Here is a 14,201-nt window from a genome sequence, read left to right as displayed (position 1 = left end):
CGGAAGGCTGAAATGTGTGTTTCTTGTCATGGAATAGAGCAAATGTGCATTTATTTGTGCCTTACTGAACACAGATAATGACCTGGCCTCCTATTGATATTTATCCCATCAATGTCAAGGGTGGGACCCAACCCTTAGTCCTACTCAAATTTGGCACGATGGTTCCTGAGATAAAGGAGCAAGTTTTCTTCCATGTCTGGATACAGCCAGACACCTTTGGAATCACAATGGAGGACTGAACCCTGCACTGATTTCAACCACTGATTTAAAAACTGCACTGATTTTTGTGTGTGTGTGTCTCAGAATTCCTGCACAACACGAGGTACGAGGCCCCTAGCAATAAAATTAAAATAAATAACGTGGTTTTGGAAGTAGTTGCTACTGCTGAGTCTTCAAGCTATATTGTGACGATATGACATGACTGCTTCGGTGGTAATGCAAATTATTAGCAACTTACACCACTAGTAGGAGCAGGTTTCTTGCAGAATAAGAGGAAGCGGCAAGTGAGTCAGAGAGAAAAACTAAACATTACGTGCAATCATTTAATTGGAGTCAGGAAAAGGAATTATAAAAGATGACCAAGAATGGATCAAGCCCCAGTTAGGAAAGAATGTGAAGAGGAGAGACTTTAGCTTTCAAATTTCTATCTGCTGGAACTCTTTTTCTTAGAGGTAGTGATTGGAGGGAGCGGTTCGGCGGCGCCCAGAGCTGGGACTTTCACCCCTTTCTGTTTCAGCAACTGGTAAAACTCTAGACGGTCTGTTATTATTTTCTGGAAGACAGATCCACAGAGGAGCTTTCTGTTAGAAATGGAGGCAGCTATTCCATCCCCCCATCCCGCTTCTGCATTGCAGCCACAGTGACAATCTGACTTCCACATGGTTACTTTTACCTGTAAGGACTCTAAAACTTCATCGTCTGTGATTTCGGCCTGGGGAGACTTGGTGCCAGGGGTGCTGTAAGATGCCTGGATGATTCTACTCCGAAACCTTTCAAACTTTCAGTGAAAAGAAGGGCGGGGGAATGAAGTGGACAGTGCCTTAGTTCAAAAATTAGAGAATGTCATTCCTTAGAATCAAAGCTAATGCAGTGAGGCAGAGGTCTCTCCCAGGCAACCAGTCTATATTCGTCCTGACACACGTGCACAAAGATTCCGAGTAGGACCATTGCTTATTCTGATTTCTTTGGGAGAAGGTTGAACGACATTGCACCAAGCAGTCCTTATCGCTCACTTTCCAGTGGATATCCCTGTCACTTTCCTTACAGCAAAAGGTCTGGTTTTCCCCTGGAAGTGGGTTTATTGCACAAGAACACCAAATCCACCTGAGTTGCACAATCTGGATTTCCCAGCACGTGACTGAATCGCACCCCTGAAACAGGGACGTTCTGGAAGCGGCCAGGATTCTCGGTTACTCATTTGTGAGAGCCATGTTTCATGCCATTTTCAAATTTTTGATTTGTTTCCATCTTTCAAAGAGCACTAGAAACTTCAATTCAGATTTTTATCCATTTAAAATAGCAGGGCTTACCCCAAGGAACTCTGGGAAGCGGAAGAGGAGCAAATGGGGTACAGCACCACAATAAGCAGCTCACCCCCACCTGCCTGCCTTCTTGCTTACATCCAGCCCTGTGGATGGCCCTGGCTGTCCAATTCCTCCTCCTTAGCCCTAGCGTTGCCCTTGCGTTGCAGAAAGGAGGATGCAGTCAAAACTAGATCTGGCTCTGCTTGTCACTGGCAGTGGCTGCAGCTGTCACTGGCTCTGGTGCCACGTACTGCCTCCCCACCAGCTCCAATGGGCACCAACCACCAGACTCTGGGAGCTGCCGTTTTGCAGACCGACAGAATTCAGTTCTGTTCCTGAGGTACTAGTGAAAATACTTTGGGCCTCTGTGTAGACATAAACGTACATTCATAACATTACATGCACATATGCATGTAAGCATGCAAGCATGCATTAAACAGAGAAGGTCTTGGGTTCAATCCCTGACAGGTTGCACTGGGCACAAAACTCCTGGAGAGCCTCTGCCAGTAGACATAGACCAGGGTTTCCCAAACTTGGGTCTCCAGCTGTTTTTGGACTACAGCTCCCATCATCCCTAGCTAGAAGGACCAGTGGTCAGAGATGATGGGAACTGTAGTCCCAAAACAGCTGGAGACCCAAGTTTGGGAAGCCCTGGTGTAGACAATACTCAGCTAGATGGACCAACTGCCCTGCCTTTGTTTTAATTGAGTTTAGTAGCGTATTTTTGCACTGCTGTGGTGAAGGGTTGATAAGAAATGCAAATGGTAATAACGGTAATAAGAAGGACATAATAGCAATAACAGGGGTGGTAGTAGTGGTTGAAGAAGCCCTGCGATCTGTGGAGAAGATTACCCTGGCACTGATGCTCTCCAGAGTGACTCTGGTTTGCTGCTCTGCCCGCTGCAAGATCTCCAGCTGTCTCTGCAGGTCGTTCTGCCGGCTCAGCTCGTTCCCAACATGGTGCTGATTCAGTAACAGCTCGGCCTGGAGCCGGTTGACGTTGCTCTGCAAGTCATCAATCATCTGGCTCTTGTCAGTTAGTTTGGATTCCAGATCAGCGAGGTCCTGCGTGGCAGGAGAGGAGAAAGATAGAACTGGTAACAAAGAGTAAGGATGGAGGTTTTGATTTGGTCTGCTTTCTAATGGGAAACTACCTAATTTGCAGTTCCCAGACTAATAAACAAACAAACCGAAACGCAGCTATCCTTTGAAAATCCACACTGTGCCGAATTTTTCTCCAGCCAAACACTGTGCGCAACAATAATTGAAATGTGAGAGGAGAGTGCAAAATGGCTGCTGTGGGGGCACGGCATATCAGAAGATGGCTGCTGTCGTGGGACAGCTTGGGCCAATCATTATCTCTCAGTCTAACCTACCTCGAAGGTAGGATAAAAGTGGAGAGAGGGAGACACGTATACAGCTCCTTGGGCTCCTTGGAGGACAAGTGGGATAGAAATGTAGTAATTAATAAAGCAAAAAACAAAACAGAATAATGGCTTGAATGTAAGACAGGCTGAGGCTGTAGAAACAAGAATGGCGTACGAAAAGCTCAGTCTCTTTTGCAGGTGCCTTAGGAGTTACAGGCAAGCACACTGGTGCCCATGGGCACCACATTGGAGACCCACAATAAGAACTTAGGAACCTGCTTTGTGGATTCAGTTTGCATTTAGTGGCAAAGCCACCTGATTTGCACTTTCTGCAACAAGAAATGAACTGAAGCACAGTCCAGCCACTGAAATTCACACTTCCCCAAATTTTCCAGTGCAGTTCCCCAGACAGGTAAGGTGTGGGGGGAAATGCATACGCTAGGGTGCAGCGCACCTGCAAATGCATATATATGGGGAAATATAATTTTAAAATGCCTCAAATTAGAGGAAAATGCATGCAACAATGGGCATATTAGGAGAAATTCAAACGGAAATGCTGAGGAAGTTCATGAGGACTCCCCGCCACCCCCGACACACACAAAAATTGCAAACTGATGTGGAAATGTGGAGAAGCGAAGTTTAAGACCGGAAAAAATGAGAGAAACCAAAACTGAGATATTCGCCCTCCCTACTGGCAGGGAGCAGCAACTCACCTGCCTGAGATTGTAATTCTCTCTCTCGATGGAGCCCATCATTTCGTCGTGCTTCCTCTCCTCTCTCAAGTTGCTAAACTAAAATAAAAAGGCAAGCATGAGAAAGGGCTCCATTTAGTATGTTCACGGCCCGGCGGAAATCCCAGCTGGAAGGTACAGCCCGTAAGAATACAGGAAGCTTCCTTGGACTCAGCCAGAGCACAGCTGCATCTAACTCAGTATTGCCTTGATTACTTAAACTGCAGAATTCGCTCCCACAGGAGGTAGCGATGGCTGCCAACCAATTATTTAGAGTTAGACCAATTCATGGAGAAGGCTGTCAATGGATCCTAGCCACAATGGCCATGCTCTGCCTCCATAGTTGGGAGGCAGTAATGCTACTGGAACACCAGTTGCTGGAAACCACAGGAGGGAAGGAGTGCTCTTGTGATTTTGGCCCCTGTGAGAACAGGATGCTGGACAAAATGGACCACCGGCCTGATGCAAGAGCAGGGCCCTTGGTACGTCCTTATGTCTACTCCCATCTGCCAGCAGCTCTGCAGGATCTCGGGCTGGGGACCTTTCCAGCACTGCCTGGAGATGCTGGGGATTGAACCCAGGAGAATTCTGCTTGCAAAGCGGATGCTCTACCACTAAGCCATGGCAACTTCCTCCAAGTGCCACGTGAACCTCCAGCCAGCCACAGACCTGCCATCTCACCATAAGGCCATGAAGATCTTAGCAGCAAACCTGCTAGAAACATGTAGAGGGGCCAATCCATTCTCTCAGCCCTCTCAGGGACCTAGGAAGTTATCTTATGCTGAGTCAGACTACTGGTCCAACTAGCTCAGGATTGGCTGCATGAATGCCAGTGGCTGTCCAGGGTTTCAGAGAGGAGGCTGTTCCAAATCCTTATCTGGAGATAGCGGGGATTGAACTGGATACCTTCTCTTTCTCCAGTTAATTTTTATCTATTTTTACAAATCCATAATGAATTAAACAACTTTAATACAGTGGTACCTCGGGTTACAGTTGCTTCAGGTTACAGACTCTGCTAACTCAGAAATAGTACCTCGGGTTAAGAACTTTGCTTCAGGATAAGAACAGAAATTGTGCAGCAGCAGTGGGAGGCCCCATTAGCTAAAGTGGTACCTCAGGTTAAGAACAGTTTCAGGTTAAGAACTGACCTCCAGAACGAATTAAGTTCATAACCCAAGGTATCACTGTACTACTTTTTAAAAAATAAATAAATAATGGCTTCCCAGATGTGCCAATAATTAACCCTTATTGCTGCTTATATTTCATAATTATCTCTAATTCACAATTTCCCCTTTTGTACTTGTCCATTCATTTGTCAATTCCTGCTTGTACACTAGTTAACATTTCCAATGTTATGAAGTGAGGATTGCTCATCCGTTTATCAATCCACATTAACCCATTAATTATTATTTCTGAAACAAAACCTTCATTTCCCTCCATCTGTGTATATAAAAAACTTAATCATTCCCACCCCGTAGTTGTTTTCCATTCGATTCTTAATTTGTAACAAATTCACATCAAATTAATTTGAATTCCCTACATCTTTAAAAGTGTCCTGGAGTGGAGACCTTCCTTACAGAAAGCAGGTGCTCAACCACTGAGAAACGACCCCCTCCTCACCATCTCATGCATTCAGCTATTTAAGAGCACGCCTTAAAAAATTAAAAGAATTCTCAGCCTTCCCCGCAATCCAAACCCAGCAGAACTGTGTAAACCCCCCAATCAACATACTTTATTAGACATGGCTTCCAGCTGAGCTCCCCGCTCCCTCAGCTCCTTCTGCAATGATTCTCGCTCTGCGTGAACTTTCCTGAGCTGGGATGCCTCAAAGGATAGCTGCCTTTGCAAGGAAGATAACGCGCCTAGGGAATCAAAAGAAAAGCCCATGAATGTGATCGAGGCCACCCAGTATGGATCGCCAGAAACTCTCCACTAGCATGAACCCTCTGAATTAACAAGAGAGGGACCTGCAAACCAATGTTGCTGTTTTGTTTTTGCCTTCTTGCAGGCATGCTCTCGTCCAATGGACAACCAATCCCAATCCCAGGAAACTCCATTCCATTCCCTGTGCCCTGGTTTTCTTTGCTTTTTCCAATGGGCTACCATGCCCAATCCCAGGAAACTCCATTCCATTCTCCATTCCCTGGTTTTCTTTTCTTTTTCCAACCAACACTCAGCAATCCATGGTTGCTGGGCATGCTCAGCTCTCATTGGGCTCTTGAGGAGGTCACCCGCTTAGGATTCCAAAATGATTGTTTTGCATTTCAACTAACCTCAGGGTTCCACTGAGCATGCTCACAACTCCCTCTTGTTTCTCAGTGGCCTCACCTTAGTTCCATTTCAATCAGTGCCTACAATGTGAGATTGCCTCCAGAAGGGGTGACTCTTGGTTCCCCAAGGAAAATATTAGCCAACCCATTTCCATATATATATATATATATATATATAACCATCTCAGCTTTCCAAAGTTACCCTTGGCCATGTCATAATCAAATTTCACTTTCTGCAGCTCGTCGTACAGCTTGTTGTTCATCCTCTGGAACTCGAGAAGCTTGCTAAAAAGGAGCTCCTCTTCCGATTCTTCCGTATTCACTTCTTCGTAAGACCCACTTTCCACACGCATCTCTTCCTTGCCCTCCAAGCGTACCTTTTCCTGTATTTCAGAATACTGTGCAGAGAGAGCACAAAGAAAGACTGGGATGCCAAAGTAAGGGCATGGGAGAAAGCCAATTTTGTTCGCGTTTTAACAGGAAACTACACAATCCGTACTTCTCAAAGCAACACGTGAGCTGGAACACAATTAGCCTTTGAAATCTGCACTTCTCCAAATTTTGTACTGCGGCTCTCCAAGCAAGAAAAGCATGCAAAATATGCACACCCTAAGGAGAAGATTTGCATAGAAATGCATACCTTACTGAAAACAGCATTCAAAAATGCATTATAGTAGGGGAAACTGCATCCACCCCCCAAAAAAGGGTATGTTAGGAGAAATCCACACAAAAATACTGGTGAATTCTCATTAGAATTTAGGGGTTGTTGGGGGGGGGGGTTTTCCTTCAAAAGTGCAAATTGCTGTAGAAATGTGCAGAACCAAATTTACAACTGGAAAATGAGGAAACTGGCCTCTGCTAGGTTCCTCTACTCAAACATTTCCCCTTCTTCCTCCATTTCCCCTGCCTGGATTAGACCTTTTACTCACCAACGAGTCAGAACTTTAGGGCACAGGTCCTGGGACCCCACAGAGTGAGCAGATGGGCACCCGTTAAATGCAGCAGCAGGTCGGACCACATTTGGAAGTAAGCAAAGTGATGAGGATGACTTAGGCACATAAAACCTTTCTTAAACCAAGCCAGAAGCTTGCTCCACTTTGTTCAGCATTGTCTACATGGACTGGCAGCACCTCAAGAGGGTGACCTGGAGACACTGGGGATTGAACCTTCTAAAGGAATAGGGTCCTTAAGACCAGAGTCTAAAACCACCTAACTTCACCACTGCTGACTCTGACCCTGATAAGGAGGGTGCCAGCCAGGTCAGTTTGGACACTAGAGAATGAGGTCTTGCTGTGGCCTGGGGGAAAAGCAGGATAGCAAGGGAAAGGGACTCCCAAGGGCCAGTTAGGCAATTCTGGGGGCCACAACTGAACCACAGGTCAAAGGGTGCCCATCTCTAGCTTGAGGAGGGGGCAGGGTTCTGCCCAGCCCCATAGACATTCTGTACTTCTGCAAATCTTTGTGTGTTCCCCATACCTGCAGAAACTTCCCCTCTTTTGTGTGGACGGTGCTGTTTCGGCTCTATGGACACCAGAGCTTGGGAAATGAATTTGCTTACGAGTGTAGAAAATTTCTCCCCAACTGGCCTTTGGGCTCACCTCTTTCTCCAGCTGCTCCAGTTCATTCTGATCCTTCAGCAGCGTCTTGCTAAGGAGAGCCATCTTGGAGTCCACCTGTTTATCTGTCTGGGCCACCTCCAATTTCAACCGCTCCAATTCCTGCCGAAATTCTTCCGGGATGCTCTTCTGCTTCATAAGGACCGGCAGAGAGACACCTCGCCTGCGCAGGTTTGGGTCACTCACTTGCACCGCAAGTTTTTCTTCCGGTTCCTTTTAAGGAGAGGGATAAAAGATTCAGAAGGCACTGAAGCCCTTCCAGTAACTTGGGGAAATGCTGCTAGAACTTGCAAGGTTATCTCAGAACTGTTGTAGGAAATACTGGGCACAGAGGATGCAAAGCATAGGAAGCATAGGGACTCTGCCTGCCATTGACTCTGGCTGTACCTGCCACTGGCTTTGGCGCCACCTACTGTTGGCCTCCAGGCCTTCCATCCTACCAATCCCTATGGGCACCAGCCACCACTGAGGGCGAATCCACCAAGCATATCTCCAAGCATTTGCCATTAGCACAGAGGCTGTGCATTCACTTGCCCTGCTCTCCCTTTAGTTGGATTGCAAAGTAAGAGCCCCTGGCACATATAGAGGCTTACAGAATTACACACAGACAGCCAATGTAGTGTCGTGTGGTTCGGGATCCTTCTTTTCATAGAACTGCAGAGTTGCAAGGGACCTCGTGAGTCATCTAGTCCAACCCTCCGCAATGCAGGAATCAGAGAATCATAGAATTGTAGGGTTGGAAGGGACCATGGGGATTATCCAGTCCAACACCCTGCAATGAGGTAGCTGCCAGTGGTCCCCCATGGCTCGTATCCACTAGGAGCCTCTCTGTGTTCAGTCCCTTGGATCCCATTTTTGTGGCGCTCCCTTCCGGTTGAGGTCAGGCAGGCCTGTTGAATGTCCAGTGCTTCCTGAATTTTTTCTTTTCCAAAGATTATCTCAGCAGGTTGTTCAAGTGAATGCTGATTTCATAGTTTTAACTCACATTTAGTCTTACTGTATAGCGGTTAAGCGACATGCAAATTGTTGAAATGAAAATTTAAAAAACAGTGGTTCATGTGCCAAACTAGGACCCGGGAGACCCGGGTTCAGATCCCCACTTGGGTGTGAAGCCTGCTAGTTAACCCTGAGCTAGCCTCAGCCTCTCAGCTTAACCTACCACTCAGGGCTGTTGTGAGAGTAAAATGTGGAGCAGGGGAGAACCACGTATACGCCAATCTCAGCTCCTTAGAGGAAAAGCAGGACAGAAAGGCAGTAAATGAATAAACAGAGAAGAAGGACTGCGCCAACCTTCTGGGCGGGTCTCTCCACTGGGGCGAGCTCACCCCCCTGCTGGGCCTGGTCCAGCTGCATCTGCATCACTTCCAGCTCCTCCCGGAGGACTGAGATCACGTCATCCTTGCGGACGAGTTCTGCTTCCATCTTTTGCAAAGTTGTATCCTGGGGGGGCAAGGGGGGGAGATATGGGAACAGCCAGGTTGAGACCTCAAAGACACTTCCTACAGTTGCATGACATGGGTGCCCCACCAGGGCAATAAACACTTTGTCCATTTACATGGCAAGGGTGGGGAACCTCAGGTTACAGGGCAAATGCAGCCGCCCAGGCTGCTCTTCCTGGCCCTTGCAGCACTCCTCGGCCATTCCCCCTTACTGGCCCCACTCTATGCCCTCCTTGAGAGTTTCTGCCTGGCTGGAAGGTGCTCCAGAGCTCGGTTCATGCCTCTTACTTGCCTTGGCAGAGTATAGAGAAATGGATGCTTCTGTATAGAAGCCCTGCTGGAATGTAGGCTGCTGTGCAAAGGGAAAGAGCTGCCCCCGCTGCCCTGCCTACTTTTCACCTCTGGCTGTGCCCCCTGCTGGCATGCGGGCCCCGCAGAAGGCTCTCCACAAGGGAATGTGGCCTCGAGCTGAAAACAGGTGCCCTTGACTGTTATATGGGGTAGGGAGGGAAGACAGCCATGTTCAGATACAAGGAAGACTATTGATGTAGCCCAATATTTTTTACTCTGACAGGCAGACAATCTCCAGGAGCCAGAGATCTTTCCATCAGCTGTATGTTCCCAAGCCCCAATTCATCATGCCGACTTGGGTCTATAAAGGCCCGTGTAGTTCAGGACCCCTATATCTTTCAGAGTGCTTCTCCTGGTGTTGAACCTACTCAGATCCACTGACCTGCACCAGAAGGCCCACTTTCGAGTGCCTCCCTGGAAGGGCACGTAGTGGAAATTGTAGAATTGTATATGCTTTGATAAATAGCCTACACATGGTATAAAAAACTGTAACTACAGAAGGATAGCTCTATTACTCTGGCTGTATTAATGTTTGTCTGATGGAGAGCAGGCTCCAATATGGCAGGCATGCTTTCCGCCTGAGAACGGGACTTAGTTTCCATGCACCTGTAAAACTAAGGTGAGGGCATGGCTCTATATAAGCCTGCGTAATTCATAGGCTTGCAGTTTCCACTTTTGCGTTCTCCCCAGAGGCTGCTGCTGTGACCAAGTAAAGTTGCCTTAAACATCACAACAGTGTGGTTATACTGAAGCACTCCACTACAGGCATGAGTCCCCCCATGCTCAGCATCCAGGGTACCAGGATGGGCCTGGCCAGTGCCAGTGCTTTCCAGTAAGCCTTGCACGGCCCAGTTCCCTGCTCCCTTTCCTCTGCCAAGCTGCTTTGACAGTTACATCCTTACCTTTTCCTGCAGCAGACTGACGTACCATGGGATTCTGCTTCCTTTGCGGGTTTGGCTTTTCAGGTAGACGTCACCTGTGAAGCCCTCGGTGAAACTTTTCCACTTACGCAACCCAGACATGCTCTGAGTAGATGAGGCTGGACAATCTGTGCGCGCAATGGCAACGGAGTGGAGGAGAGAAAGGCACCGTCAAGGTAGTGCTATGGATCATCTCCGATGCTAGTCCTGAATCTGCTGGGATGCGACTGAAACCCACACGGGTCTAGCAATCGTCTGGAAGCACCCAGGGTGCCATGGGCAATAGTGGAGCCCTTAACGATACATTTAATACATTGCCATTATAAAAAGAAGGCTGTCCTGGGATGTACCGCATCGGAAGGCTAGAAATTGTCCAGCTCAGTTGCCTGAAAAGAGGCGAGTTATAGCAGCTGAAACGAAAGCACTGCACTTTTGTTTAAACATAGCAAAAGCTGCCTGCCCCACACCCCTTTCTGCATTGTCCTGAGATGTAAACTCCGGTTTGCAGCAGGAAGGGGAGGGGAGGGGAGGGATCTGTGTGGGAACCAGCAAGTCAGACAAAGGCACTCACATCTGAGGCAGCTCTTTGACTCAAAGATACCTGGTCTCTGAAGTATCAAGTTCCATTCTTCCAAGGAGAGCTGGGAGGACAGACCTATGGTGCTGATGTTGCAAGGCAGGTGGCCTTTGGTTATCTCATTCCCTGCAAGGAGAAGGGGGCGGAGGAGGAGGAGGAGGAAGGAGACGGTTACATGGGTCTTTCACACACACAGTGCATGGAAATCGCCAATAATGGAGGCACCACTTTTTCAGTTTAGACAGCATGCAGCATGCAGCAAAACAAAACCTTCAGCTCTCAGCAGGTTGTTGGATGATCACAACTCCCCTCTTCCCTGACCACTGGCCATGATAGTTGAGGCTGGTGGGAACTGAAGTCCAGCAACATCCTGGAGGACCACTGGTTCTCATGCCCACCCGAAGAGACATTTTGGACGTGAGAAGATTATGGAAGAGGGGCAGATTAGGGTTACAACAGCACTTAGCAAGCTCAGGAGTCGGTTATCTGGAATGTACGTCAACATCCTGACAGTTCAAGTAAGATTTTCTTGAGTTCAGTTAGGATGCCTTCTTGATTGATGATGGATGGAAAGGTGCTCATTAAAGTACTTTGATGACTGCTTGCTCCTAGCTACTGCACACATCTCACCTGCTTGAGTGCAGCCCCCAGAGCAGGGTGGGGAACCTTTTTCATCCCAAGGGCCACATTTCCTTTTCAGCAACCTTCTGGGGGGCCACATGCTAGTGGTGGGTGAGGCCAGAGGCAAAACTGGGTGGAGCGATAAATGTAAACTTTTGCGGTAGACTAGTCTCTATAGGCACCCCCCCACCTCTCTCTATCCTTCCTGTGTGTTGACGAGGGTGGAGTGTAGGACTAGGGCAGAGTTTCCCAAACTTGGGCCTCCAACTGTTTTTGGACTACAATTCCCATCATCCTTGAACCACTGGTCCTGCTAGCTAGGGAAAGGAAAGGAGATGTTAACAGAATACAATGATGCATCTCAGCCAGACAAAAGCACACATGCAGGTACACAGCAGGGGTGTGGGCTGTGAACAGGATGTAGCCTGGAGAGAGTCCCAAAGGCCCAAAAGAGAGGCTTGAAGGACCATCTTTGGTGCTGGGCTGAGGTTCCCCATCTCTGCACCACAGAAAAACACAGCCCATTGCTCCACCTAACTCAGGGATGGGGAACCTGCTGCCTTCCGTATGTTGTTGGACTCCCAGCTCCCACCACTACTTACCATTGGCCATGCTGGCTGGGGGCTGATGGGAGTTGCAGCCCAGCAGTGCCTGGATGGAGAACCATAGGTTGGGGAAAGCTGTCTTCCAGCCCACTACACCACCCTGGTCTCCCACAGAGACTGCCTCTTCCTCTTGAGCCTTACCAAGGTCAGATGTTGAAGTAGCTTTGTGGCTGTACCTGGGGCACCCAGGGCGCATGAGGAAGGATTTCCACAGTTCCTCCTCGGGCATGTAGGGAGACCTTGTAGGGCTCGCCAGCTGTTCCTTAGCCTGGGGAAGGAGAGGAATTGAGGGTGCAAAGGAGACGAAAAAGGAGGCACCACATCGGCAACCTCTGCTGTTAACGGCATCCTGCACTGAGCAGGCAGGGCTGGACTAAATGATGTCCAGGGCCCTTTCAAATTCGTGCTAGGATTCTGCTCGTATCAAGGCTTTGCCTACCTGCTTCTCATAGTACTCCCTCACTGCTTGGCCTGCTTTGCTGGAGATGGTTTTGCCGCTGGATGGAGGAGTCCACACCGGATTGTTCTGCTGCGACTGCTGCCGCTGCTTCCGTTTGCTCATTTCCTGCAGCACTGTGAAGCTCTTCCTCATCAAGGTGTCGCGTTCCTCCATGAGGGCAGCGGCTCAGTTGCTCCCGTTGCAACAAAGGGGTAAAGAGCCCTGCAAAATTTAAAAGCCCGTTATGAGAAAAAGAGACCTTCTTATTGTCAGATGGGGTATATAGGACTGAACAAAGACTGTGAGCCTATGCACACTGTGTCTGTGGATAGACACCCCCCCCCCACACGCCTACTGAACATGAGTGGGACATACTTATGACTGAGACGAGCTTGGCTGCTGGATCAGGCCAATGGCTAATCCAACCTGGACCACGCGCTTGTCATCTGAGGCCCTTCTCTACATCCCTCATCCCAGAGAAGTTTGGAGGGTGACAAGAGCCGGGCCTTTTCTGTGGTGGCTCCCCGATTGTGGAACACTCTCCCCAGAGCCATCATTACATGTCTTTAGGCACCAGACAAAAACATTATTCTTTACCCAGGCCTTTAGCCACTAAATAACCTCTAGCCTGTGGAAAGTGTGTTGGAGAGGACTGTGATGATGACTATTGCCTAATTAGGCTGTCTGTATGTATGCTTTTTATGTTTTTTATCATGGATGTTCTGTAATGTGTTTTTAATGTTGGACATAGCCCTGGGATCTTTTGATAGCTGGCGATATAAAAATTGAATTCACAATAATAAAAGTCCAAAGTCCTGTCTTTGGAGTGGCCAACCAGAAGCCCCTGGGAAGCCTGTCAGCAGGACCGGAGTGAAGATATACTCTCTCCCAGCAAAGGGTATTCAAGAGGTCTACTGCCTTCGACAGCAGAGCACAGCTGTCTAGTAGCCACAGGTAACCTTATCCTCCACAAATAACATCACTACCACTCTTAAAGCTTACCTTTGAGTAAATGCAGTTAGGAACGTGGCATAAAGCAATCTATTTCAGGGCCGCAAGGTTTAGTGGCTAGATGAACCAATCAAATGTTTTTGTCGATCCGTCTGGAAAGACAAATTATAAAATGGTGGGGCTGAGTCAACAAGGAGAGACCCACATTTCTTTCCTTTTCCAGCTGTTTTCGATGTGCTAGTATGTTCTAACAACTGGAAAAGAAGTGGGGGGGGGGGGAGAGAAGATTACAGACAGCCTGTCCTAACATGCGACAGCACACAATTTTAAGTGTGGGTGGTTAAATTTTAAGTTCAGCGTATATACCACACTATCTCTATACTTTTTTTTTAAGCACCTATATCAAGGTTCGATGATGTGCATATTTATTTAAATTCATCAATTAATCCATTAAAAAGAAGTCAATTTAATATGTTTGGGGTGCTTTAAACCTCGCAGTGGGTTGGACCCTGGGAAAACCTTCCAACGACGATTCTATGAAGGCTACCAGCGCACGCATGCGCATCGGAAGCCGGCAAGCGCAACAAGGGCGGGGCCAAAGGGGCGGGGCCAAAAGGCAGAGGCGGGGCCTGTTCTCTTATTCTCTCTCCGGCCGTTGTGCTGAAGCTTCTCTTGGCCTTTCGCTTGGTTCTGCTCCTCCTCCTCCTCCTTCCCCCTCACCTGCCAAGGGGACACGGGCCGCGCGAGCCGGAGCCCGGCCAAGGAGCGCGCTGGCTGGTTCCCTGCCTGCG

The 14,201-nt window shown here is 48.2% G+C and overlaps 1 protein-coding gene across 1 annotated transcript; it reads right to left on the bottom strand.

The window, feature by feature from the left end:
• Nucleotides 1-528: 528 nt before the first annotated feature.
• On the bottom strand, nucleotides 529-13,969 carry LOC308591150 (coiled-coil domain-containing protein 27-like). Its single transcript, XM_081201772.1, has 13 exons — nucleotides 13,902-13,969; nucleotides 13,462-13,562; nucleotides 12,460-12,681; nucleotides 12,162-12,288; nucleotides 10,789-10,920; nucleotides 10,200-10,345; nucleotides 8,798-8,947; nucleotides 7,490-7,720; nucleotides 6,094-6,289; nucleotides 5,353-5,483; nucleotides 3,604-3,681; nucleotides 2,376-2,588; nucleotides 529-997 (listed from the first exon to the last, which is right to left on the bottom strand). The coding sequence occupies exons 3-13, from the start codon at nucleotides 12,631-12,633 to the stop codon at nucleotides 644-646; spliced, it is 1,932 nt and encodes a 643-aa protein (XP_081057898.1). The 5' UTR covers nucleotides 12,634-12,681; nucleotides 13,462-13,562; nucleotides 13,902-13,969; the 3' UTR covers nucleotides 529-643.
• Nucleotides 13,970-14,201: the final 232 nt, after the last annotated feature.

The sequence above is a fragment of the Podarcis bocagei genome (assembly GCF_964188305.1).
Source record: "Podarcis bocagei genome assembly, chromosome: 7".
Lineage (NCBI taxonomy): Eukaryota > Metazoa > Chordata > Lepidosauria > Squamata > Lacertidae > Podarcis > Podarcis bocagei.
Note: the sequence above shows the minus strand (reverse complement) of the source record. Positions and strands in the feature narration are given on the sequence as shown.